At 41.3% G+C, this 26268-nt stretch overlaps 2 protein-coding genes across 2 annotated transcripts in view; one reads left to right on the forward strand and one right to left on the reverse strand.

Moving 5' to 3' along the window:
• Window positions 1-26268, forward strand: part of Cubn (cubilin) — a 233934-nt gene that overhangs the window by 75041 nt on the left and 132625 nt on the right. The window contains exon 28 of the mRNA XM_042685932.1: window positions 20017-20167. Within this exon, the coding sequence (XP_042541866.1) occupies window positions 20017-20167 (151 nt within the window). The remainder of the gene's footprint in view (window positions 1-20016; window positions 20168-26268) is intronic.
• On the reverse strand, window positions 291-1314 carry LOC122113047 (thyroid transcription factor 1-associated protein 26-like). Its single transcript, XM_042685933.1, is given in 3 exon segments — window positions 291-838; window positions 841-1251; window positions 1254-1314. Coding segments are annotated over 3 exon segments (723 nt in total). The 3' UTR covers window positions 291-587.

Raw genomic sequence — 26268 nt, forward strand, 5'->3', positions numbered from 1 at the left:
TTCTGTATTCAATGCTATGCAATAAAAGTTGCTTGAGCACCAGGCAACCTAGTGTAGGAAGCAGTCTGCGTTCTGCTATTTTTTATGATAAGAGGTTTATTTTGAAAAGATTTCTTCCTAACTTGCATATGTAATGGTAGATGGAAAATTTAGGCAGCTACATAGTTAACTTATTTCAATATTGTAATTGTCTATTGATATATAAAATGGCATATTTATATACAAACATTAATTGAGATACTAGATTTTAATCCACATATTATGCTTTCTCTATGACTGTTTTCTTTTTTTTTTTATTTTAAAAACATTTTATTTCATATAAATTTTATGGATAGTACAAAAGTATTCTGAGTTTCAGCTTATCTACCAAACTAAAGGATTTTAAGCTCTTTAAGCCCCCTCCCTTCAGAGGTAAATAAATAAGAAGCAAGTCCTACTATGTAGTACATATACAGAAAATTTAACAAGAACAAAAACATCTGCAAAATAATTCAGCTTTGCTAACTATAAAGCCCACTGCTTAGAGGTGTACCAGTATATGGACAAAAGAGCCCAAGAGGCAATAGAACTACTTCAACCTTTAATGCCTAACTTTTTTCCTGTATTTTTTGAAGAAGATACTCCATTTGTAAATTCAAGTTTGGTTGGCCCTTTTTAGTCTTTTTGCTCAATATTTTGAACATTTCCATTTTTTTCTTTTTGTACTGTCTTTGGGCTTCTTCTCTCTCTTGTTTTCTCCTCTCAAATTCTTGTTTCTTAGCAGCACGCTTAGCTTGTATCTGTTCATATTCTTCTTTTGCTTTCTGATTTGAAGTTTTCTTTTTATTTTTCTTTGGATAGTCACAGAATTTACTTTGTGGCTATCTTGTTCTTCTGGTGGAAGCTGGTGAACACCACAAAACTGGTACTTGACCAAAGTCTGATCAGTGTTAGAGTGTTCTTCAGGCAAAGGCTGGTCAGTTGCTGATTCTGGCAAATGCTGGCCAGCTCTTCTTTGTTGCTTCCTGAGCCTTTCTTCTTCAGCTAGATAGAGATGCTTCAGATGATCTGGGTAGTGATCTGTGAACTGGGATTCGTGGGACGTTTGACCCTTCTTTTCCTTCCACTGCAATTTCCTGTAGTATTTCTGAATCTTCAGTTTTCTCCGAAATGCAAAGCCTTGTCCCTCGCGCACGCTCCCCGCGAAGGCTTGAGAGTAGTTTGGCCGCCACGTCTTTCGCCTCCCATTCCCATTCCGGAGTCCGACCTCTCCTCTCCGCAACGAGGCCCCACACCCTGGACGCGGCTCCTCGCCGCGGGCCTCGCCGGCGCCATTTTCCCACCTTTCCCACTTACCCATATCACAGCAACTTAGTGTAATTCTTTTGAAGGTAAGCACTGATTTTTCAGACATCTTGCTTGCAAAGATTTCCGATGTTTAGCTCCTAGAACTCTGAAATCATATTTCAGGGTGGGGGATCTTTATAAAATATTATCATCTTTCACCAGTTTTATTTAAAACAAAACTAACATAGTTGAGGTTTTTTGAGGATACTAGTTCCTTTTCCAATAGCATTTTTGCTTATCAAAAGAAAGAAAGAAGTATGTCCTTACATTGAGACAATTTTAAGGAGATTCTCTTGTTTCTCTGGGGAAAATTTAAGTGAAAAAACATACTAACAACAAAAAACAGTGTGGTAGATCCCACCTATAATCTTAGCTCTCAGCTGCTCAGGAGGCTGAGGCAGTGGGATTGAGAGAGTTCAGTGCCAGAATTAGCTCCATCATGAGTTCAAGACTTGCCTGGGCTACTTTATAAGGTCCTGTTATCCTCCCCCTGCCAAAAAAATTAGCAAACAAAAAATCAAAAGAAATCAACACACACACACACACACACACACACACACACACACACACACACACACACACACACACACACACACACACCCTTCTTCCTTTATATGTAGAAAAGAACACTATAATGGAAATAATAGGAAGTATTCTTTATAAATTTTCAAAGAAAATATAATAACACAAAACAAATATGTAGATGCTCAATGCATCTTAGAATTTTGAGCCCAAGCCACAATCAAAAGCATAAATTTGCAAAGTAGTACTCTATTTTATGCTGCAAAGTCATGATCTGACAAGTTTCAGTGGGAAATGCTAGAGAAAAAAGCTTTGGGACTGAACTTTAACATGGACTCTACTCTTAGTAGAAAGAGTAGGAAGAAAATAGAACTTTTACAGGACCTGGACTCCATTTCTTTGGACTCGTTGGAGGGTGGAATGGTAACAGAAAGTCTCATGGGTAGTTTTTGGAGGTGTTTGAAGACTCAAAAGGAAGATACTTGTTCCAACTATCGCAGAGCAGCAAATTAGAGGCCCCTGTCGATGCTGGGTCTGTCATGGAGCAGCCATGCCCGCTTTCTGGCGCAACTTTGATGGTGAAAGCAGCAAAAAGACAGAATGAGAAGCAGAAGTTCAGAAAAGCCTTCCAAACAATGACAGTATTGCCCAGAGGGAGGATATTTTTTTCCATTTCTGTAAGCCAAGGGGCATGACCACAGCAATAACTACAGTGGTTGGTGCACGATAGAAATGTTAAAAGCATAAGTAACCATTTAAGGAGAGAAAAAGTCACTCGCACAAAAATCAGGCTTATCATTTTTTAATAACTTCTGGTTAAAGGTTTTTTTTTGTTTTTTCCTAAGTGACTTAGCCAATTCCCAATTGAGTGACCATTATGAGAGCCAGAATTTAGTTGTTTTGAATTAATAAAACTAAAACTATAAAAAGACCTGATTAGGTGCTGGTCAGACATGATGCCAAATCTTTCTGAGAAGCTTGGAAGGGTAAAGATTTCATTGGAAAGCAAATCCATACTTTGTTCAAGAAAGTTAAAAAAAAGAAATGCATGGGGCTGGGAAGGTGGCTCAGTGGTAGAGCACTTGCCTTGCATGCCTGAGGCCCTGGGTTCGATTCCTCTGCACCACATAAGCAAAAAGAAAAAAGCCGGAAGTGGTGCTATGGCTCAAGTGGTAGAGCACTAGCCTTGAGCTGAAGAGCTGAGGGATAGCGCCCAGGCCCAGAGTTCAGGCCCCACGACCGGACCCCCCCCCCCCCAAAAAAAAAGAAATGCACCAGATTTGAAAGCAAAAAATTCAGTTTGCCAAAGGCTTATTTTCCTAAAGGTAGTAAGACTGTCTAGTTGAGGCAGATATGGAAAGTAAATTGTAAAGATTTGGTCTGAATTTTGCAACTTGATTTCACTTCTATTTTGATGCTTGGTTTCATGTTGAAGTGATGATTTCTAATAGGTGAGTGAAGATACAAACAGGAAGTGGCAACTGGGGGAGAAATCAGCAGCCGTGTGTAGGATACCCTGGTGATCTGAGACAAGAGGAAGGAGAAGTAGTCATAAGCTATTGCATGTTGTATGGAAGTCAAGAGACGCTAGAATAATGGCAGAGGTCAGCAATCAACCTGGTGACATTCCCCAAGGGGTGAGTGGAGGTCAGGGTTGAGAAGTATCCCCTGGAGATTAGACTCAGCTGCAGTGTGGAAAGGCATGAAGAGAGAAAGTGGTATGCGTTGAGTTTTCTGGAGCAAATCATAGGGAAAAGCGATGGCCTCTTTTCTGTCGTCTTTGAAAGTTGCTTTTTCTACTGTGTCCTCACATGGTAAAGCTCTCATAAGAATGCTTGGAAATATAATATTTAATCTTACTTTCCATAGCTATGGTGATACTTCCACAGTCTCACAAGGCCTGATGGTATAAACAATGATCTCTCTCTCTGTATCTCTTTGCTGATCCTGAGTTTTAAACACAAGGCGTGAGTGCTGCCCTTAGTTTCCTTTTAATGCTCTCCCACTTATGCCACAGCGCCACTTCTGGCTTTTTTCTGTGTAGGTTATTAGAGATAAGCATCTCATAGACTTTCCTGCCTGATCTGGCTTCTGACCTAGATCATTAGATCTGAGCCTCCTGAGTAGCCAGGATTTTTTTTTTTTTTTTGGGGCCTGGTCTTGGGGCCTGAACTCTGGGCCTGGGCACTGTCCCTCAGCTCTTCTGCTCAAGGCTAGCGCTCTACCACTTGAGCCACAGCGCCACTTCTGGCTTTTTTCTTTTTGCTTATGTGGTGCTGAGGAATCGAACCCAGGGCCTCTGGCATGCAAGGCATGCGCTCTACCACTGAGCCACCTTCCCAGCCCCAGTAGCCAGGATTCATTATTCAGATTTTCAATTTCTTCTTTACCTTTCCTTACTTGTCACCATCTTGCATTTTCTCCTTTCCTACTTTCTGCCCTCTTCCTCTTTTCCACTAAAGGCAATTTCAAGTCCTTTTTTTTGTTTTTTCTTTGGTTGAAGGGCTTGAACTCTCAGCTTGGGCTCTGTTCCTCAGCTCTTCAGCTGAAGCCGAGCCTCTACCACTTGAGCCACAGCACCACTTCCAGTTTTCTGGTGCTTTATTGGAGATAAGAGTCTCACTGACTTCTGCCTGGGCTGGCTTTGAACCATGATTTTCAGATCTCAGCCTCCTGAGTAGCTAGGATTACAGGCGTGAGCCACCAGCACCCTACTCAAGTCCTCTTCATTGTGCCCTTGACTTCTCTCAAGTGCATTTCCCTCTAGTCTTTAAGATGTGTTTTATCTCTTGCCAGATCCTTGCTGAATTCATCTTATCCACCAGACATTAGTATCATTGCTTTTTATATTCCAGGTCCTCTTTTTTTTTTTTTTTTTCTTGTCAGTCATGGGACCTAAACTCTGGGCCTGGGCGCTGTCCCTCAGCTCTTCAGCTCAAGGCTAGCGCTTTACCACTTGAGCCACAGTGCCACTTCCGGCTTTTTCTGCTACTGTGGTGCTGAGGAATCGAACCCAGGGCCTCATGCATGCAAGGCAAGCACTCTACCACTGAGCCATCTTCCCACTTCCAGGTCCTCTTTTCAATCACAAAATAATGTATTTCAATGAAAGATATCCAAAATATACCACCAGTGTCCCTGAGTCCTTCCGATTGCTGCCCATGTTTTCTGTATCAGTAGTCAAAACAGTATTTTCTATTCCACAACTGCAAAATACCGAATCCGTGAGATGTGGGTAGTTAATACAGTCCCAGCTGTTGTGATGGAAAGCCCAGAAACCTGCTGAGGCTCTGAGTGTCAACTCAATCTAATAAACACAAGCTCGTTTCCCAATCACATCAGAATCTAGCGCAGGTAGTCTTGGCCTGCTACGTGGAGATTCATGCACCCACATAAAAGGGAAGTAGAGTTAGGGGAAACCACATAGTAGATGCTGCCACAAATGTCGACAGACAATTCAGAAATAAAATACCTATGTCCTAATGGATCTGGGAAGAGTTGAATTAAACACAGTTAAATAGGTTTGTTGTTTGGGTTTGCCGAGGTTTTGGTACTTCCCCAATCTGTCACTATCCTAATTAATACTCATGGTGAGATTCGGTCAGTAAGTAGAATATATTTCAGATACCTTAAGTATCTAAAGAATATATTTTAGATACCTTAAGTAGAATTGTTTATCACCAGTTTTTCTTGTTGGGAAGGAAACAGATACTACTTGATGGAACAATAGAAATGTACCACAGGATGTGTCAAGTGCTGAGAGGGAAAGCTAAAGACTTGTGGGTAGGTCAGTGAGGGCATTTCTGTGACAGAAAAATGCACTGAGGTGTCTGGAAGCTTGAGGGGTCTCTACAGGTTGAGTTTCAGTGACCTCTTCCAGCATTAAGAGGCCTCATACAGACGGGCGCTGGTGGCTCACGCCTAGCTACTCAGGAGGCTGAGATCTGAGGATCACGGTTCAAAGCCAGCCCGGGCAGGAGAGACCGTGAGACTCCTATCTCCAATAAACCACCAGAAAACCGGAAGTGACTCTGTAGCTCAAGTGGTAGAGTGCTCGCCTTGAGCTGAAGAGCTGAGGGACAGCACCCAGGCCCAGAGTTCAAGCCCCACGGCCGACAAAAAAAAAAAAAGAGGGCTCATACAGGCAGGTACAGTCAGATCCACACTTGTAGAAGCAATGACTGCAAGAATCATTGGGGGGAGGTAATATAATTGTGGAGGCTCAGCAAAGGTATGCTGTAGACCAGGTATGGATCACGGGTCCAAGTCCCAGAGGGAGAACATTAACTGAAGAATCTAAGAGCACTTAATAGATACAGTTGACAGAGACGGATGAGTGATTAGTGTCCCGGATACCCAGGGGATGAATGGAAGACCTCCAGACCCAGCTCATAGAGCTAGACACAGATATACCAGCAGTCAGAAGGCCTCCCTCAGGAAGGAAATGATGTGGGCTTCCACCCGTGGAATGAGATGCTATGGGGAAATGAGCGTATGTAAAGAACTGGAACAAAGCCAGGCATTAGCACACGTGTTGACCTGCTCACCCTGCTGATGTCAGAATAGCCCCTCAGCTAGACACAGACACAATTAATGACTCTTTTATCAAGATGATTAGTGCTGCCCTTGGTTTTCTTTTTCATCTTCAGCCTGCTTCCCTAATGCATTTTGACACTTCTGATGAGGGATAAACGATAAATCCTAAATCCAACTTTTTATTCCACATGTTTTGCTGAATCCTCTGTTAAAGGATGTATGGTGAAGAAAGTTGGTAATATTACTGTCTACTATCACTGTAAATTAAAATTTTGGTTTTGTTAGTCTCTATTATTTCTCACAGAGAATAATGACTTCCATATACTTTTTCAAATATTTTCATTGGGCTGGGAAGGTGGCTCAGTGGTAGAGCGCTTGCCTTGCAATGCATGAGGCCCTGGGTTCGATTCCTCAGCACCACATAAGCAAAAAGAAAAAAGCCGGAAGTGGCACTGTGGCTCAAGTGGTAGATTGCTAGCCTTGAGCTGAAGAGCTGAGGGACAGCGCCCAGGCCGAGTTCAGGCCCCACAACCGGACCCCCCAAAAAAAACCCAAAAACTAAAACTAAAATATTTTCATTATCTTTAAGTAATTGTGCAAAGGAGTTGTCATTCTCCATGCAATGTATGGACACCGTGTGTCTTGATCCATGCCACTCCTCCCAACCCACCCCTTCTCTCACTTTTCTTAATTTTTATTTTGAAGTATTGAATTATTTGCCATTTAACAAAACAGTTTATGTATGCAGTGCATCTTGATCTGTGTTATCACGTTGACATCTTCACTGTCTGCCCCCCCCCCAACATTTCAATATATTTAACAATTCTGTTTTTGGGGAAAAAAGCAATTACTAATAAAGAAACAAGAAAAAATTGTCTTAAGTAGTTGACACTTTTCAAAATATTGATTCATTAAAGCTCTACAAATCTCCATGTCTAGAACTCGGCACAGATCACATTTGCCCAGATGCTAAGAATCGCAACTAAGAATTAATGCCCAGCACAGTGTGTTAACCAAAATTAGTCCAATTTTATTTTTACAAACACATACTTTTGTGTGTTAGTTTTAATTATTTCTTTTGCTTTCTAAAAGCGTTTTGCACTAAATAAGAAGCCATCCATTGCAAAACAGTTTGCAAGATAGTGATGAACGTGGATTGCCAGAGTGGCCAGTGTGTAAAAACCAGGGTTTCCTTCCCCCAGAGTGGCCAGTGTGTAAAAACCAGGGTTTCCTTCCCTCATCTCACTTTTACTACAAAAGCCAGTGGGATTCTTGGTCTGACTATATGCAGGCTCATAGTGAACATGTCATTCTCTGGTTGGAATAATACTGCTATGTGGAAGAGATTTTGTGTCCTAGCAGCACTAGGTCTGAGTGCTTTCCTCCCTACACACTTCCTGCATAGATGACTAAACACTTCCTGGAACTGTCTGTCAGAGGAAGTTGGTTTCTAGAACTATTGCCTTCTGCTTAGAGTTGAGAGATAAACTACTACAATTCTGAGAACAGCTGAAATTCAAGGCCAAGCATGAAGCTGGGACACAGTATACCAAATAATAAAGTTTTCACCTTGACACCAGAAAGTAGTCTAGCTCTCTACCAGAATGATCTACTTTCAAAAAACGTTTAAAGTTGAATACCATTGAAATAGATTTTTGGCAAGTATGAAAACAAAACAGGGAAACCTGTTGGAGCTACTACATTTTTGTGGGGTACAAGAAATGTGATAGAAGGGATGAGATCAATTGGAATATCATATAAACTTGTGAAGGTGAACAGTGAAACTTCCCATAATAAAAGCTACCTACATTATTGAACTATTAACATATAATTTTCAAATTATAGGAGCATAATAGGCAAACTATTAGAGAATATAAGTTAACTAATACAAGTAAGTCAACATTTTAGCTTATATTATGGGAATTACAGTCATAACTAATATAAGCTAGTAATAGTTTTTTTAAGTTTAAAAGGAAGCATATCTAATAAGCCAAACTCTACAGTGTCAGCTAGCGTGTCAAGAGGCATTTTATAAGACAATTTGGCTCCATCCTTGCCTGAATAAAATGTTATTTTTAATTATAAAAATAATTTTAATTAAAAATTAATTTTAATTGCAAAAATTTTAAAATCTGAGCATGATCAAAAATTTTAAAAAAAGACTGTAGTTTTTCTGGCCATTCTCAGAATGGATTTTCACATGTGATGGCATTAGTTTACTGCCCTAATGAGGTAAAAGCAACAGAAAGCTTTTACCTTGGGCTTAAAAATACACTGTTTCAATTCTCAATGTTCTCTCAAACAGGAAGCCTAGGATCAGGATGAATAACAATGAAGCCTTTAAGTCTTGTAGTTGCCCCCTACCCACTTGCCTATGATTCTACCTTGCTTTGATTCTCAGACAGACCAACAGACAATGTATATGAGGTCTTTTCCACTAGACAAGCAAGCCCTTGCATGGATAAGAATAATTGATTGGAATGCTGCATTTTAGTTAAATTATTTTTGGGTTTTTTAAATCTTATGTAGTTGTATACAGGAGTTTCAACTCAACATGTCAGTTTATGAGTCCAATGCAGGGTGATCTTTGTCAATTCCTTCCTCATTCTCCTATATCTCTCCCAACTTGAATTTTAAATTTTAGTAATGCTGCCTATGGAGTTTGGTTAGCCATTCCCACTTGTTTTTGTTTGTTTGTTTGTTTGTTTTTTGATTGGTAATAGAGCTTGAACCCTGGGCCTGAGTGCTCTTCAGCTCTTCAACTCAAGGCTCGCACTCTAGCACTTGAGCCACAGCACTACTTCCGGTTTTCTGATAGTTTATTGGAGATAAGTGTTTCCTGGCTTTTCCTGCTGGTTTTGAACCATGAACCTTAGATCTCAGCCTCCTGAGTAGCTAGGATTACAGGCATGAGCCACCAGCCCCAGGCCCTACTTGTCTTTTTTAATTGGGAAAGATTTCCAATTGCAACATTATGGATTTGGGTTTTTGTTTTTTCCAGTTATGGGGCTTGAACTCTGGGCCTGGGTACCGTCCCTCAGCTCTTCAGCTTAAGGCTAGTGCTCTGCAACTTGAGCCACAGTACACTGAATTCAATCCCCATGACAAACCAAAAAAAAAAAAAAATGCATTGGTCAGAGTGGATAGCAATCAGCCAGAACACAGAAAGGGGGCTATGTGGTATGTTTGAGACAGATCTCTGATTCAGAGTGACACCAACTAATTCAGAATGTGGTCTCTTAATGGTTTCTTGCTCTCAGGCAGAGCCTAGCATTGAGTCATTGTTAACTTTAGATGAGTCTTCACATTTCCTGCCTAGCCTATGGCCACATGGCAGTATGGCTTCTCCTGTGTCTGGGGAAGTAGAGTATGGGAGTTCGTGGTGAGCGGCCATGTGTGTAGCCTAGGAAAGAGCCAGTCCCCGGCAGAGGCCATCCTGGTGCCCTGGAGCCGGACATCTACCTTTCTTTTTTGCTTCAGCCTTCTCCTAGTTTACCCTCCACAACTTGATTATGCAGTTCCTCCCCGCACCGCAGTTTTTCTCATCCACAATGAAAGCCTTGAATCCTGCTCTCTAGCTCTCTACTGCTCATTCTGCTTTTGATATAAGAACACTTATTAAGCTCTTCTTTTTTAATGGTTATTATAAAGGTGGTGTACAGAGGAGGTACAGTTACATGTCGGGTAATGACTACATTTGTTTTTGGACAATGTCACCCCTTCTCTTCCAGTTTTTCCCTCTTGTTCCCACCCACAGACTGTATAGTTCATTTTGAACACAGTGTCTGGTGAGTACGACTGCTACATTTGTTCACCCTTTGTCCTACCATTACTGTGTCACCCTTTCCCTCCCAAACACAGATAAACAAGACAAAAACAGCAACAAAGAAAAAAAAACTTACTCTCCCAGAATGCTTGAAGCCCTGTGTTCAACACCAGCACCAGTAAATTAGTTAATAAAAAAAAATAGATATTTTAAAAATAGATGGCAAAAAATGACATTGATCCTGTTGGGATCCATTTGTGGAAGGGGGCAGATCGGAGCAGGTGTTCCCAAGAGCCTCTCGAGCTCCAGTGGTTATGCAGCTGGAATTGGTTGGAGGCAGGCAAAGCAGGGGCTGCCTTTTCCTCCGGACATTTTTTTCTTGCTGTTTGGCTCTGCCTTAATCCCTTTCACGATGGCAGCTCTAGCAGTGTCAAAGCTTCTCTGCCTCTCTTGACTTCCTTCCCGGACAATCAATCCACCCCCAAACCACACACACACACACACACACACACACACACACACACACGGACAATCAACCCACCCCCAAACCACACACACACACACACACACACACACACATCTTTACCTACCTGGGATGATTTGTGTTGGATGCTGTACCAGACACATCAGGAATGGCCTTTGTCTCCACACAAAACCAGGTTGCCATAGCAACACACGGTTGATCTCTGGCTTGATTCATTGCTTCCCCATCTGCCCTGCCAGTGATGATTTCTATGAAGTGTTCTACATGAGTCAGCTTTGGTTTTTCTATACCATCACATTTCTTTCCTCAAAGCTACTTTAGAGCAGTTTATTGGGGGGGGTGGGGACAAGGAAGGAAACTTAGTTCCTTTTTTTCTGACCAAGAGGTACAAAAATATTTTGAGTACATTCTTCACACCTCACCTCATACTAAACTTCTTACATAGTTTATATCATTTGTCACAACCTTGTAAGTACCATTCTAATGCCAAATAACGTTTCACTTGGAGAAGTTTAGTTTCCACAGGACTATGTCCTAAGTGAATTTTCAAACTTGGTTGTCAGCCTGGAGCCGGACCCTCACTCTGGTATCCCATCTCTATAAGAAAATGCTGGGGCTGGGAAGGTGGCTCAGTGGTAGAGCGCTTGCCTTGCATGCCTGAGGCCCTGGGTTCGATTCCTCAGCACCACATAAGCAAAAGAAAAAAGCCGGAAGTGGCGCTGTGGCTCAAGTGGTAGAGTGCTAGCCTTGAGCTGAAGAGCTGAGGGACAGCGCCCAGGCCCAGAGTTCAGGCCCCACACCCAGACCAAAGAAAAAAAGGAAAAAAGAAAATGCTGTTCTGATGCCATTTTAAATTAATAACATGAACTTCTAAGTGCCTTCCTCAGAATTCATCAAGTACAATTCTGGTAAATATAACTACCCTCTTTTCATTGACTGGAAGTTTTGTTCTCTACCAAGATAACGGATTCTCCACCATACCCAACTTCCTCCCTCATAGCAAATGAATTGGTTCAGTTACCACTTACAGGATAAAGTTCAAAGGATAATGTTTTCTCTAAGATTTTCAAAGATTTATAAACAGAAATGGGCCAAAGGTTTTCCAGAAATCTTTCCTATTGTAGTCATCTCATCAAAAAGGAATTCTTGGTTTCTTTCTTTTATATTGGCTATGTTGAATTAGCTCTTAAAAATTAATCTCTCGGGGCTGGGAAGGTAGCTCAGCGGTAGAGTGCATGCCTTGCAAGCATGAGGCCCTGGGTTCGATTCCTCAGCACCACATAAACAGAAAAAGCCGGAAGTGGTGCTGTGGCTCCAGTGGTAGAGCGCTAGCCTTGAGCTGAAGAGCTGAGGGACAGCGCCCAGGCCCAGAGTTCAGGCCTCATGGCCGGCAAAAAAAAAAAAAAAACAAAAACAAAAAACAATCTCTCACTATTAAAAAAGGAATTACTTTCTAGAAACACTTGAACAAAGTAAAATAATAGTTTAAAAAACATGAATTGCATGCTCCAATGATTCTTCTCCTTCAGTTTGTAGAATTAAGACTGAACTTTTTATTCCCTTGCTGGGTTGACATCAGTTTCCATGCTGATTTGCTTTTTGTGTAAGGAAATTTTTCCTGAGGATGTTGTCAGTGTCTGTGTGCATATGAAAATGCTGTGCATAGTTTATTGATGTTGGATTGTTTTGTATTCTGTTCTCTTTAGCTCTGTGTTAGCATTGTTTAAGCTTTGTCTCCTTAACCAATCAATCAAACATTAAAGACTATAGGGCTATAGGGTCTTCTTTCTTTCTTTCTTTCCTTCCTTCCTTCCTTCCTTCCTTTCTTCCTTCCTTTCTTTCTTTCTTTCTTTCTTTCTTTCTTTCTTTCTTTCTTTCTTTCTTTCTTTCTTTCTTTCTTTCTTTCTTTCTCTTTCTCTCTCTTTCTTTTAATTTCTTTCTTTCCTTCTCTCCTTCTCTCTCTCCTCCCCTCTCTTTCTCTCTTCCATTCGTCCATCATGGGGCTTGAACTCTGGGCATGGGCACTGTCCCTGAGCTTTTCAGCTCAGGACTATAACTCTACCACTTGAGCCACAACACCACTTCCAGTTTTTTGGTGGCTTATTGGAGATAAGAGTCACAGAATTTCCTGCCCAGGCTGGCTTTGAGCCGTGATCCTCAGATCTCAGCCTCCTTAGTAGTAGGATTATAAGTGTGAGCCACCGGCACCCAACCTCTTTTTTTTTTAACTTGTCATTGTACATCTATTAAATCTTGATTAGGGTTTCAAGAATGACTACAGTAGGTTTTGAAAACAGACATCACTATTGATTTGAGGTTTCCCAGAGATACAGTTCACAGTTAATTGTTGAGCTCTAATACATCTGATCATTTCAAAATGAACAACAGTTTATTGAACAATGTCAGTTTTTAAATCTTGGCATTTCCATTAAAACATGAATTGTAGTTAGGACTTGATGAGAATTCAACAATTGTATTTGGAGTTAAATTAGTTTAAGAAATTTATTTAATGAAACCGGGCGCCAATGGCTCACGCCTGTAATTCTAGCTACTCAGGAGGCTGAGATCTGAGGATCATGGTTCAAAGCCATCCCGGGCAAGAAAGTCTGTGAGACTCTTATCTCCAATAAACCACTAGAAAACCAGAATGGTGCTGTGGCTCAAGTGGTAGAGCACTTGCCTTGAGCTGAAGAGCTGAGGGACAGTGCCCAGGCCAAGTTCAAGCCCCATGATCAAAAAAAATATTTAATGAAAAATATGAGTTGCTGGGCAGTGTAAACTAGGAAGAAGTGTATTTTTAAAAATAAACTATGGGGCTGGGAAGGTGGCTCAGTGGTAGAGCGCTTGCCTTGCATGCATGAGGCCCTGGGTTTGATTCCTCAGCACAACATAAGCAGAAAAAAAAAAGCCACAAGTGGCACTGTGGTTCAAGTGGTAGAGTGCTAGCCTTGAGCTGAAGAGCTGAGGGACAGCGCCCAGGCCCAGAGTTCAGGCCCCACGACTGGATCTCCCCCCCCCCAAAAAAAATAAACTATGCATTATCTTTAATTATACAAATGTGTATCATTCAAAACATCCATTTATAAGCACAACACACCTTGATAGATGTCACGGCTTTAATCATTCTCCCATACCCCTCCCAGCCTAACTCCTCTCCTCACTCCTAGTTTGTGTTTTAATTGGTAATTCCAACATGGGTTTTGAAACGAAAAATCAACCTATTCATATCGATGCTCATATGTATGTGCTACTTAGTATTTCTCATTCATTGTAGTTATTAACTTGAAAGTCATAAAAGAACTTAGCACATGAATAGTATATATCTGTTCTTAGAGTTCTGGGGTATGTTGAATCCTGTGGAGGAACCACGCACACATTGCTGGATCTGGTTATTCCTAACCCACCTACAACATTCTTAAGCTTGCAAGAGTCAGGCTGTCTCTGTCAGTGCTCAGCCATCCTGTGTGTCTTCAGTTTTATGTCTTCCACCTGGTTTGGATCCTTAGCATCTGCAGGAGGCTGCAGATCATTTCCCATTGTTTCTGGAGCCTAGATGTATTCGTTGTGTCAGATTTTCAGCCTCATGCAAAAGATGTAGATGAACATGGGTCAGTATGGTTAAGGAAAATTTCCTTCCTCTTTGAATGTTGAACACATGCTTGAGGTATTTCAAGTCAGGATGGTAGTTTGTGGGGAAACTCACTTTAGAAAAATCTTAAATGAGTAGTCACTTTTAGAGAATAATTGAGAACATTCAACACAAGAGATCTTGCCATGTCCAGATATCCATACTGAAATCCACTCAATAATCAACTTGAAAATGTATCATTTCTATCATTGTACAAATGAGAATACCTCTAAACATAGTTATACCAATTAGACCTGCATACTCTTGTCCTGCTTAGTTTTCATTAGCTTCCTTTAAATAACTCAGAACTTCACATATTGTTCACTCAGAGTAAATCTCTGGTTCTTGTTCTAAAAGCAGAAGAAACTGTGAGCTTGCCAGTAGTCTCGATGACTCACAGCTGGAATGTCATGTGGTTAACATTCTGCTCTGAAAACAGAATAAAGAGCAGCAAGACACCAACTGGTTTCCATGGCAATTGGTATTTGTGTACTTTGAAAAATGACTGTTACTTTTTGTGCGGTAAATTTACGCGGGAATGAATTACAGGGGTGACGTTTGCCATCTGTGTGGCTATAAACAAACCCCTTGATTTAATAAAGTGTACATGTCAAAAGGACATAAAACTGGGAGTTATAAGCTTTTTTTCCTCCCCTCCCTTTCATCCAGGCATTGTTTTGCACTAATTAATTCATTAACTTATTCCACATTTCAGATAATCCATTTGGTTTTTATTTCAATACATGATTCTCTTCAAAACCAAAAAGAAACAACAGTCATTCATAGGTTTCCCTGCCAAACTTCTCTCTCCTATTCCCATGACAAGACCACTAAACATTGAGTTCTAGGGGTCTTCTTTAACAAAGTAATCTATCTGAAGGAAGGAAAATAAGTCCCCTCTAAGTCATGTGAAATGTCATTGCTCTTAACCTTGCTGAATTCAAATGTAAAATTACTGCTCTTGATCTCGTCTAGAAGGGAAAAATGATCCCTCAACCTTTGTGTTACTTTAGAAAGATCCATGCAGTTTAGGCAATTAGAGTTACAGAGGAATTGTCCCTTAAGTTTTTCTGGATGAAGATGAAATTATTTCTGCTTTGCTCACTACACTGAATCTAGATCTAAAGCTAGGAATCCAAGGTGGATGTTGGCATCATATTTTTTTTTTGTTTACTTTATCTCCAAAGAATATTGCATATGTCTTGTAGTTTTGATGTAGATTGGACACAACAGAGTTAGTGAAAACCTGGAAGCTAAGATAAATACCTAAGATAAATACTGCATACTTTTTACGCTTTTCTTTTTGTTTCCCTCATTGTCTTTCCCTCATTATGGCTTCTGTCAAGTATATAAACTATTAGCAACTTGATTTTTAAAAATCACATTTTTAAGCAGCAGGATTTATTTCATGTGGAGCTGAAGTGGTAAGCTTAAAGAATAAACCTCATCTGCATCCTTTTGCTCCAATTGTTATCGTTTGTGATGGAAGGTAAAATGATACAATGGACCTCTAAGCTTCTCTTGTGTTTTGTTTGTTTGTTTGTTTTGTACCAGTCTGAGGACTTGTTCTCAGGACTGGTACCATCTTTTGCCTTTTTTGCTCAAGCCTGTGATCTACCACATGAGCCATAGCTCCACTTCCAGCTTTTTGGTAGTTGATTGAAGATGAGTCTCATAGACTTTTTTGCTTGGGCTGGCTTTGAACAGCAATCCTCACACCTCAGCCTCTAAGTAGCTAGGTTTATAGACATGAGCCACTAGTACCCAGCTTGAGCTTTTCTCTCTCTCTCTTTCTCTCTCTCTTTCTCTCTCTCTCTCTCCCCCTCTCCCTCTCCCTCTCCCTCTCCCTCTCCCTTCCCTCTCTCTGCAGTTGTGGTGCTTGAAGATGAGGGTCTTGGCACTGTCCCTGAGCTCTTTTGCTCAAGGCTAGGACTCTACCACTTGAGCCACAGCACCACTCCAGTTTTCTGCTGGTTAATTGGAGTAAGAGTCTCAAGGGCTTTCCTGCTGGGCAGGCTTTGAATCACAATCCTCAGATCTCAGCCTTCTGTGCAGTTAGGATTACAGGGTTGAGCCATCGGCTGAGCTGCTCCTTTTAAATAGCCGCCAACTTTTCAAATCCGATAAGGATGCAAACCTGATATTCAGCCAGTTTGAAAACTCAATGAGAACAGGCCAAGATTTAGAAAACTGAGATTTATTTTATTTTATTATTTTTTTTTTTTTTTGCCAGTCATGGGGCCTGAACTCTGGGCCTGGGCACTGTCCCTCAGCTCTTCAGTTCAAGGCTAGCGCTCTACCACTGGAGCCACAGCACCACTTCCAGCCTTTTCTGCTTATGTGGTGCTGAGGAATCAAACCCAGGGCCTCATGCATGCAAGGCAAGCACTCTACCACTGAGCCACCTTCCCAGCCCCAACTGAGATTTATTATGAGCCTGAACAAGGCCTCAACCTGGTTCACCCTTCCGTGGAGAGGTACTAAGGACCCAGATTCTATGCTGTCTAAGATGGTTAGGCTAAAATGTAGAAGTCTGGTTGTGATAGCTATACACAGTTCAAGTAGTAGTGCAGATTAAACCCTTAAAAAATACCCACACTTCGGTGGGAATCATTGTGTTCATTCATTTGGGATGTAGTGGGAACCTGTCCTCATTAAAGTTCTGCTTCAAGCAGTGAGAAAAAGACTTGGGCTGATCCAGGCTCTAAGGAAATTCATAATTACTAGGGGCAATAAGACACCATGGCTCTAATTAGAAAGCAGGGGGATGCGAGCATTTGTACAGAAGAAGTGCAGATGAAAAGCTAAGGAGCGGGAAAGGAAAATTAATTTAATCAAGAGATTTGTAAAGTCTGATGATAGAGTTTTTTATAATATCAATATCTTTCAAAGAACATGTTTCTGGCCTAACATTTCAGTAAATGCAGTTTGCATTTGATTGGGTTCATGTTATATGCTCACTCAGAGAAGCATGCCAACTCACATAACTTCATGGGGACAATTTCCAAGAGAAGAATCAAGGGAGTCCATGCAACTGTGTACTTCTCTGGGCAATGTATCCCAATGGCAGCAAAACCACAACGTTTAATGTGGACAGCAAGGAGATGAAGAAGCAAAATAATGGCCTCCATCCCAAGGAAGCCAATCTTTTTCTATTGTCATTGTCTTCCACGTGAACACAGAGTATATTCTTGTTGGTCCAGAGATGTGAATTCTGGGCCTCATATACTTGGCAGGTAAATGCTTTATTACTTGAATGATGCCGTCAGCTCTTTTTTGCTTTAGTTACTTTTTGGATAGGTTCGTTCATTTTTGTCCAAGCTGTACAGCTTCATGCCATCTCCCCCCCAGATATCGATTGAGATGAAGGTCTCATGAACTTTTTTTGGGGGGTGGGGTGGGTAGGGGTGATCCCTTGTAATATCATCTTCCCGATCTCTGTCTCCTAAGTGATTCGCGTGCAAGTGTGAATCACCATGACCAGATAAGTTACCTTATTTTCACATGTTTTATTACAGATAGGTATCTGATGAGGTTATTTAATAAAGCAGATGAAGGTGCACAACAGATTGTCGAATTATCTCAATGCAAAAATGAGCCAATGATTGTAACAGAAAAATTCCAAGGGAAGAAATAATGATGTACATTCACTGTCCCTCCTCCCATTTTCATCTTCTAAGTCTCAAAGTAATCAAAATTATACAAATATGCAATCACAAAAACCCCTTTACACTATTTTACTACTATCATTATATGGAAAAATTATATCTGTCAAAAGTGATGTTTTATTGAAAGACATCTGTAAAACTTCCTAGTAAGATGATAATTTTATGTAAGCATTCTGTAAGAAATTTAATAATACAGCCGGGCGCTGGTGGCTCACGCCTGTAATCCTGGCTACTCAGGAGGCTGAGATCTGAGGATCGCGGTTCAAAGCCAGCTCGGGCAGGAGAGACCGTGAGACTCCTATCTCCAATAAACCACCAGAAAACCGGAAGTGGCGCTGTAGCTCAAGTGGTAGAGCGCTTGCCTTGAGCTGAAGAGCTGAGGGACAGCGCCCAGGTCCAGAGTTCAAGCCCCACGACCGACAAAAAAAAAAAAAAGAAATTTAATAATACTACATCAAGGACCGCACACAATCACCATTAGACAGGATTCCTTCCTTCCTTCCTTCCTTCCTTCCTTCCTTCCTTCCTTCCTTCCTTCCTTTGTTCCTTTTCTCCACCTCTCTCTCCTTCCCCCCCCCCCCCATCTCTTATAAAATCCTTGGGAAAAACAACTTAAGAAAAATTTATTTGGGTTCATGGTTTCTGTTCTTCATGGGGGAAGATATGACAGATATGACTCTGCTCACACCAGAGTGGCCAGGAAAGAGAGGAGATCCTGGGAATACCTGCTCCAGGTTTTCTCTTATCCCACCTTTTATACTATCATGAGTCCTTCAGCCAATTGGATGGTGCTGTTCACCTTCAGGGCAGGTCTTCCCGCTGTGGTAATCCTTTCTGGAAATACCCTCAACAAACAGGACATTGCCACTGGACTCCTCTAGGCTTTTCTCAATCCAATCAAGTGGACGGTCAAGCTTAAACATCACAGCGATTAATTCCCTTGATTTTAATTTTTAAACAAAGATTGAAGGTACCAAACAGGTATTTATACTGGCAAAAGAATTGAAACCATCTTTAGTGAGAAATAAAACTAATTGTAAATGCAATGTATCAGCAGCCACCAGTGACCTTGTGTTCCTGTCAAAAACGTTTACTTAGATGATTCAGTGACATACTCGAGACAATAGGGAACAAAAGGAAATATATAACCCCAATTTATATGTATATGCATACAGAGAAATACACACCTGTACTAATGTGTGTATAGCATATATATGTATTTGTGTGTATATGTATATATATATTATATATACATGAAAATATACACACACAAAAATTATTGATGAAAGGACTTTCTGGTACAATCTTCAGACTGATTAATCTTCATTTCTTTCTCGGATGGCTTTTTTTTTTATAGCTGAGTATTCATTAGGTAAGTTATAGCTTATGATGATAACACTTGGTATTCTTTGAGCAACTCTTTTGTGTCATTACTCTACGAAGACAGCTCATTCCACTGAGAAGTGCCCTATTCTGTGTCTGGATTGTAATTTGGATTTGTTAAGTTGACAAAGTGAAAGTTTAAGAGTTGGGAATCTGGGCTGGGAAGGTGGCTCAGTGGTAGAGCGCTTGCCTTGCATGCCTGAGACCCTGGGTTCGATCAAAAAAAAAAAAAAAGAGTTGGGAATCTGATCCACCTCGCAACTCTGCTGCATACAATTATGTTTACTAGATTCTTTTTTTTTGTCGGTCATGGGGCTTGAACTCTGGGCCTGGGTGCTGTCCCTGAGCTCTTCAGCTCAAGGTGAGCACTCTACCAATTGAGCCACAGCACCACTTCTGGTTTTCAGAGTGGTTTATTAGAGATAAGAGTCTCAAGGTCTTTCCTGCCCAAGCTGACTTTGAACCACGATCTTCAGATCTCAACCTCCTGAGTAACTAGGATTATAGGCGTGAGCCATCAGCATCCAGCTATTTACTAGATTCTTAAGTGTAATGTCCTATATTCCACCCACCTCAGCAGATTTATCACTGAATTTGAACCAAGTATCAGCTAGCTTATACTGGATGAGCAGGCTTGACTTTTTCCTTCTACAAACCGTGTTAGAGATTTTTATATTAAAAAAAAAAATGTCTCTGATTTCAGCTGTATGATGGACCAAATCGGATCGGGCGCTACTGTGGAACACAGAACCCCCCAGCAGGGAGCACCACAACCTCCCGCCTTCACGTGCTCTTCCATACTGATAGGTACAATCACCAAGAGAAGGGCTTTCAGATGCAGTGGTTTGTTCATGGTAAGTCTTGTGCTGATGCCAGTTGTATCGGCATTGCGTTTTGATCAAGAATTGCTCCATTCTCAATTTTCTCCTGGGGAACAAAACCATCCATGATATCAGGCAACCAAGGTAGTAATCTTAGAGTGAAATTTTTGCAGAATTTGGAGCGTTAAGACTGTCGTGTTCAGAGCAGTGAAAAGTGAAACAATGAAACAAGTAACTATTAGAGTCAGTGATAAATCTATGTAGGGAAGAAAGAAGGGAAGGGGCAGTTTCTAGGATGAATAGCTACATGCTGGTCAATGATACTGCACAGAGCTACAGAACTCAGTGCAAATGAGCTGTGATAATTATGGTCAGGGAATTTCTGGATCTTTTTAGAGTGAGTAGGTTCAGCCATAGCATGGTCAATTTATTGATCTAATACATGTGAAGATTGAATTGATTCATCTCTACCATATATAGCCCATTTCTACCACTCTGTGATTCAAAAGCATCATGATTGTAGTAAGTAAACCAGAGACATTCTGAAATGACATAAAAGGGACAAGAAAATCCTGCAGTAGGACTCAGATTTTCAGTGATGTGGCATATTCTTCAGGGTGGTGTTTTACAGTTGGTTATATGCACAGAATCACTAACAATCTGGTGTGTGTGTTTTGAGCTATTTCTCCAGCCATTACTAAGGATGTTGTAAAAAGGAGTATTTGTCTGGTGGGATGGGGTAAGATCTATCATCTTTCATTTCTAAGAAATTCCCAGATGATGTTGATGGTGCTTTTTTATGGAGTTCATTCCACGCAAGTTCATTCCAGGCAAGAATGGGTATTGAGCCTGAGAAATAAGCCCATAGAAAGATAGCATTGTTAGGTACTAAAGAATCCTTTGGGGCTTCTCAAGGGGCCAGCATCCTCATGGAAGTAAGATGGTTGTTGTGTTCTCTGCAGGAGATAACTCTACAAATACCCAAAGGGGCCACCATCCCTTCTAACTCCCCCTTCCTTCCCCCAGGACAGAAGGGATGTTAAGAAGTGCTAACCAGAGACTTGGAATCAAAGTCTCAGGAGGTGATCCTGACTCTAGGTGCTCATTGGAATTTCCTGGGGGGTTATTTTTGTTTAGTTTCCTACCATTAGAGATGGGATTCAGTTGGTCAGTGACCTACTGCTGCAGTAGGAAGACTACTGTTGCAGTCCTGTAAGAATAGGTTTCAGGACCAGTGCTTTTACTGGTTGTGTGTTTCTATTCAAAGGACTACTGTTCCTTCACTGCAGGCTATTCTTGGCACCCTCGCCCAAGACTCCCCTAAGAAGCTGAGTTGAGTAGTCTTCACTGGCTGTGCCCAGATTATTGTATCACTGCGTTCTTCCAGCTACCATGCTGAATCCTGTGCTGAAAGGTCTGAGTTGTTGTTTGGAAGAGAGAGTTGATTTTTTTTTCTTTAAGACTACTTCTATTTGGAATTTGTCTTCTAGGGGAGAGTGAAAGACATTCTCTGTCTTTTCTCTTTTCCTGTTTATTATTTCAAAACTTTCCCTCAGTTGCTGACAACTTGCTAAATTTAGAGCCTGAGTTATGCAATAACATTTTGCAAGTTGGGATCAAAACTGGGGGGATTTTTTTTTTTAACTCTGTTCTTCCCACTGCGTATAAATTTTACTTGAGAATAGTCCTCTAGAAGGCAGTTGTCAGTAGTGTACATGAGCACAAACAGTAACTGTGATATACTATAGTCTTGCTGGGCCACAAGCATGGTTTACCCTCTGTATCTAAACTAGTGTGTTTGATTGAGAGCCTAAGAGGTCACTAGAGAAGGTAGCATCTGAGAGAAGATCTTCAGCAGGAATAGTGGCCCCGTTGTTTTCCCACTGGGCATAAGGTAAAGAGACAGATTGTGAGCTTTCAATTAGCCATTTATTAATCATATAGACATTGAAGAATTCTCTGTTTAGCTAGAAACTGTGCTGGAGACATGGTGACTCGTGTCTTCCGATGGCATGTTTCTCCTCACCCAGAGCTCACAGATTACTGAGAGGAGTAGGTAGGTAGCAAGGAAGTAAGGACAGAAATAATTAGAAATATGGTAAGTGCCAGGGAAGGGACCCAAAAGAATGTGATAAGGGAGCTGGGCAGGCAGTCAGGTTGTCTTCCAAGAGAATGAAACTATTGAACTAAAGCCCAAAACACTAGACCCCTATGATGTGTGGAAGTTGGAAGACCATGAAAGACCCAACAAGTCTAGAGAAATCCATTCAAAGGGGGCAGCCATTGAGCAGATGAGAGAGCTGAGCAATGGCCACCACATACATAGGTCACCGAAAGCAGGGACTCAGGCAGTAACCTGAGCCACATCCTTTTCCCCCCATGCAAATCCTGCAGGCTGCCTCAAAGGAGGTTTTGAGTTGGATGAGAGCAACATAGTAAATTGAGGAACTCAAAGCACAGAATAAAAGGTGAATATTAAAATCAGAGCAACATGTCACTTCGTGACAGGACTATGTTCTGAAAAAAATGCATTGTTAGCCCATTTCATCATTGAGTGACCGTCATAGTGTATCTTTCAAACTAATCAAGACTGATGGGCTGTATCACTAGGCCACACAATCAATGGGATCAATGTGGCAGGATCTTTTGTTCTTGACTGAAATGTCATTGTGCAGCACATGTCTATACTGTCAATTGACAACTATAGTTGTGATATTGCTGAATGTGTTTAGTTGTGTTTGTGTGTGTGTGTGTGTGTGTATGTATAAATGCATATAATGCACTATCGGAAAGTAAAACGTTCATCTTTCAGTGCCCTACTTGGTGTCTGCTCAGAATCAAGGGAGGGCTCTAGTCTTCTAGCTTGAGCTTCCTCAGAGCTGCTGGCTAGATCAAAACCTCTTCTTTCTTTCTTTCTTTCTTTCTTTCTTTCTTTCTTTCTTTCTTTCTTTCTTTCTTTCTTTCTTTCTTTCTTTCCCTCCCTCCCTCCCTCCCTCCCTCCCTCTCTCTTTCTCTCCCTCTTTCTCTCTCTCTCTTTCTTTCTTTCTTTCTTTCTTTCTTTCTTTCTTTCTTTCTTTCTTTCTTTCTTTCTTTCTTTCTTTCTTTCTTTCTCTTTCTGTCTCCCTCCCTCCCTCCCTCCCTCCTCCCTTCCTTCTTTCCTTCCTTCCTTCCTTCTAAAAAACAGATCTCATTTGCAGCCCTCTCTCCTCCTACTCTTTCCCAAACTATGCAATAAGAATGTGGAGAAGCTCCTTGCAGCGTGCTCACAGCCTGCAAGTGACATCATTTCCCGAGGGCTGCCCTGTGAGGAAGACTCTGCCATTCATTTTGCTAAGGAATAAATAAATCTGTGGACCGAATGCATGTCTTTGTCAGCTGCACAAGCCTTCTATTTACTTTGAGAAAACGGATCTACAAATGGGCTTCCTCTGTGGGCCCATTTTGAGAGTGGCTCTATCCATGGGAGATGAAGCCACATTGCAGAGGCCTCAAAGAAAGGTCCCACCCTGGACAGAAAGAAATAGCCACAGTTGCTCTGCCTCCCTAATCATTTCACCGTATTCACCACTGACAGCATTGTCCAGAGGCTGAATTCAGCCTTGGGGGCCCCCATTGGAGGTGCTGATGGCAAGTTGTGTGAATAGCTGCCTTGCAGCCAGCTGTGCACAGCACACCCCTCCCCTTTTCTGCCCGGCTCCCCAAGGGGTGCCTCCTTTCACTTGGCAATGGAATCCAGCCGGCAAACAAGGCCAAGGAGCTTTGTGAAGGCCGGGAAGACTGACATTTGCAAAAGAAGCACACACTTCAGCTGGGAGCAAGCAGAGGAAGCTAGCAGTGGCATGTGACCAGGAGATGATGTCACTCTCGATTTCCACAAAGGCAAGGGTGGCCTCTTCTTTGGGATTATAGATGACATCAGCCTCTCTAGTGGGGGGCTGTTTTGTTTAATCTTCTTTTCAGCCATTAAGGAGATTTCTCAAGCTTTGAGAGTGTTTAGAAATTAGGTTAAGGAGAATATTTTAAAAGCCATAGCGAGAATCTCCATAAAATTACTGCTTGAAAGGAGCCCAGAACCTCTGGCTATATGTCCACTGCAAAAGCTTTCTATAAATGTACTTCAACATGCTGCCAAGAACCATCTCAGTGAGATCACCCACACCTCTCTCTAATCTTCCTTCTTTCCTTCTCTCTCTCTCTCTTGTTCTTTCTCTCTCTGTCTCTGTCTCTCTTTATCCCAGGGATGCCAGTAGCTTTTGTGTATTGTTGGTCTTCCAGGAAGAATTCCTTGTAATTTTTCATGTTCATTTCTTTCTGTGACTCAGTGATATGAGCTGGGGTTTCCCAGAGAGAGATTCCTCCTCGGAGCACATGGGTTTTAGCTGTTGTAATTCCATTATCCATTTGTCCTCCATCCACACTGCTAACAGATCAGCTCCAGAATCAGATCAGTCAGCCAGGCTCTCTGTGAGGTCTGCTGGGCCTTCCCACTAAAGAACAGACAGCTGCTACTGTGAATGACATACAGTGATCACTGTGAGTCACTTAGGAACACCAAAAGGCCTCCAGGAGCAGGTGTTTTGTTATCTATTCAGCCAGCAATCAGTATGTATCTACTCCCTTACCAGGCTTGGTGCTTGGAATCCATAGTTGCTTCTCCAACTGTTATAACAAAGTACCACATACTAGATGGGTTAAATAGTAGAAATGTATTCTTAGCAAGGTTTGGAGGTTGAAAATCCAAAATCTAGGTGTCAGCAAGACTGGTAACTCCTGTGTGACCTCTCTCCTTAGCTTCAGAGTAGCCTGCACCTAGCCTTTCTTTTGTGAATACACGCTGATGTCTCTTTATTTGTCCAGATTAATTCTTATAAAGTGGGCAGACAGATCAGATTAACATTTATATAGCTTCCTTTGAACTTAATTCCCTTTTTGGAAGGTCTGTCTTCCAGTACGGTCACTTTCTGACTTTTGGGAATTAGGACTTTAGCATGGAAACTTTAGCAGGCTCAAAACATAGGAAGAGACAGCATCTGTGATGCTTGGGAGCTCGTTGCCTAGTGGAGGTGATCCCCAAATCAAGGGCAGAAATACATACGTTATGCCTGATGTTGTGATCACCTGTAAAGGTAACGGGTTCAGCCAACGGAGGGAGTTCTGGAGACAGGCCATGCAGTCTTTTGTGTTTATTCTCAATGTTCATGGAGCTGAGTTGTAAAAAACAGAATGTCAAGAATTATTTGGGAAGGAAAGGCATTTCTCAGTAGAAGTATGGAGGATAGAGAGCCCACAGGTTGTTCTAAGGGCAATTATCTCAGTAAAAGCTCCTGTTATTCTTGGTTGGAGCAATGGCCTCTTCAAAGGAGAGAAAATTGTTTTAGTGTGCATGTGAAAAATATTCTTTGATATACTAGATGTAGAAACATGTAGTACATAAAAGATATACAGTATATCTGGGTATTACCTTTTCATGGGTGAGAATTTGAAAAAAAAAAAAAACTTGAAAAGCTGCTTAGTGAGCTGATATGGAACAAAAAGACGGCAAAGTACTAAGTAAAAGCAAGTGGTAGACATTAAAGGGAAAAAAAGGTTGTTGAAATAGAGGGTAAAAAAGAAGAGAACTTGATATTTTTGTGTTTTTTTTTTTAAGGTTTTTATTTATTACTTTTTGCCATTGGAAAACATCACAGATGGATTTCTTTTTCTTTTACTTTTTCTTTTTTTTTGGTCATGTTTCCCCCTGTGCTAGTGTGGAAGGAATCCAGGGCCTTGCCTATGCTAGGAAAGCACTCTACCACTAAGCTACATCCCTAGCCTCCTGCAGAAAGGTATTTTGGGGAGAGGCTGGGAGCCAGAGCTTTGTTTTTCTGTGCTACCCAAGCCTGTCTTCAACCCCCAAGATCAGGTAATCCATGCCAGCCCTTAGAGTAGCTGTTAATACAGACATGCGTAATTAACCAGCCCATAAACAAGAGATTTAATGATTTGCACAGATGTACATTTTAAAATAATAACCTCAGTAAGAAGACAGAGAGATATGCAAGAAGAAGAGACTGGTTCTTGGAGCTCTTGAAGAATGGTCTGAACAAGAATTGACAATGCCTGTATGAGCATAAGTGAAGAAAGATGCAGATGTG

Source organism: Dipodomys spectabilis, unplaced genomic scaffold, assembly GCF_019054845.1.
Source record: "Dipodomys spectabilis isolate Male_0828 unplaced genomic scaffold, ASM1905484v1 ptg000096l, whole genome shotgun sequence".
Classification (NCBI taxonomy): domain Eukaryota; kingdom Metazoa; phylum Chordata; class Mammalia; order Rodentia; family Heteromyidae; genus Dipodomys; species Dipodomys spectabilis.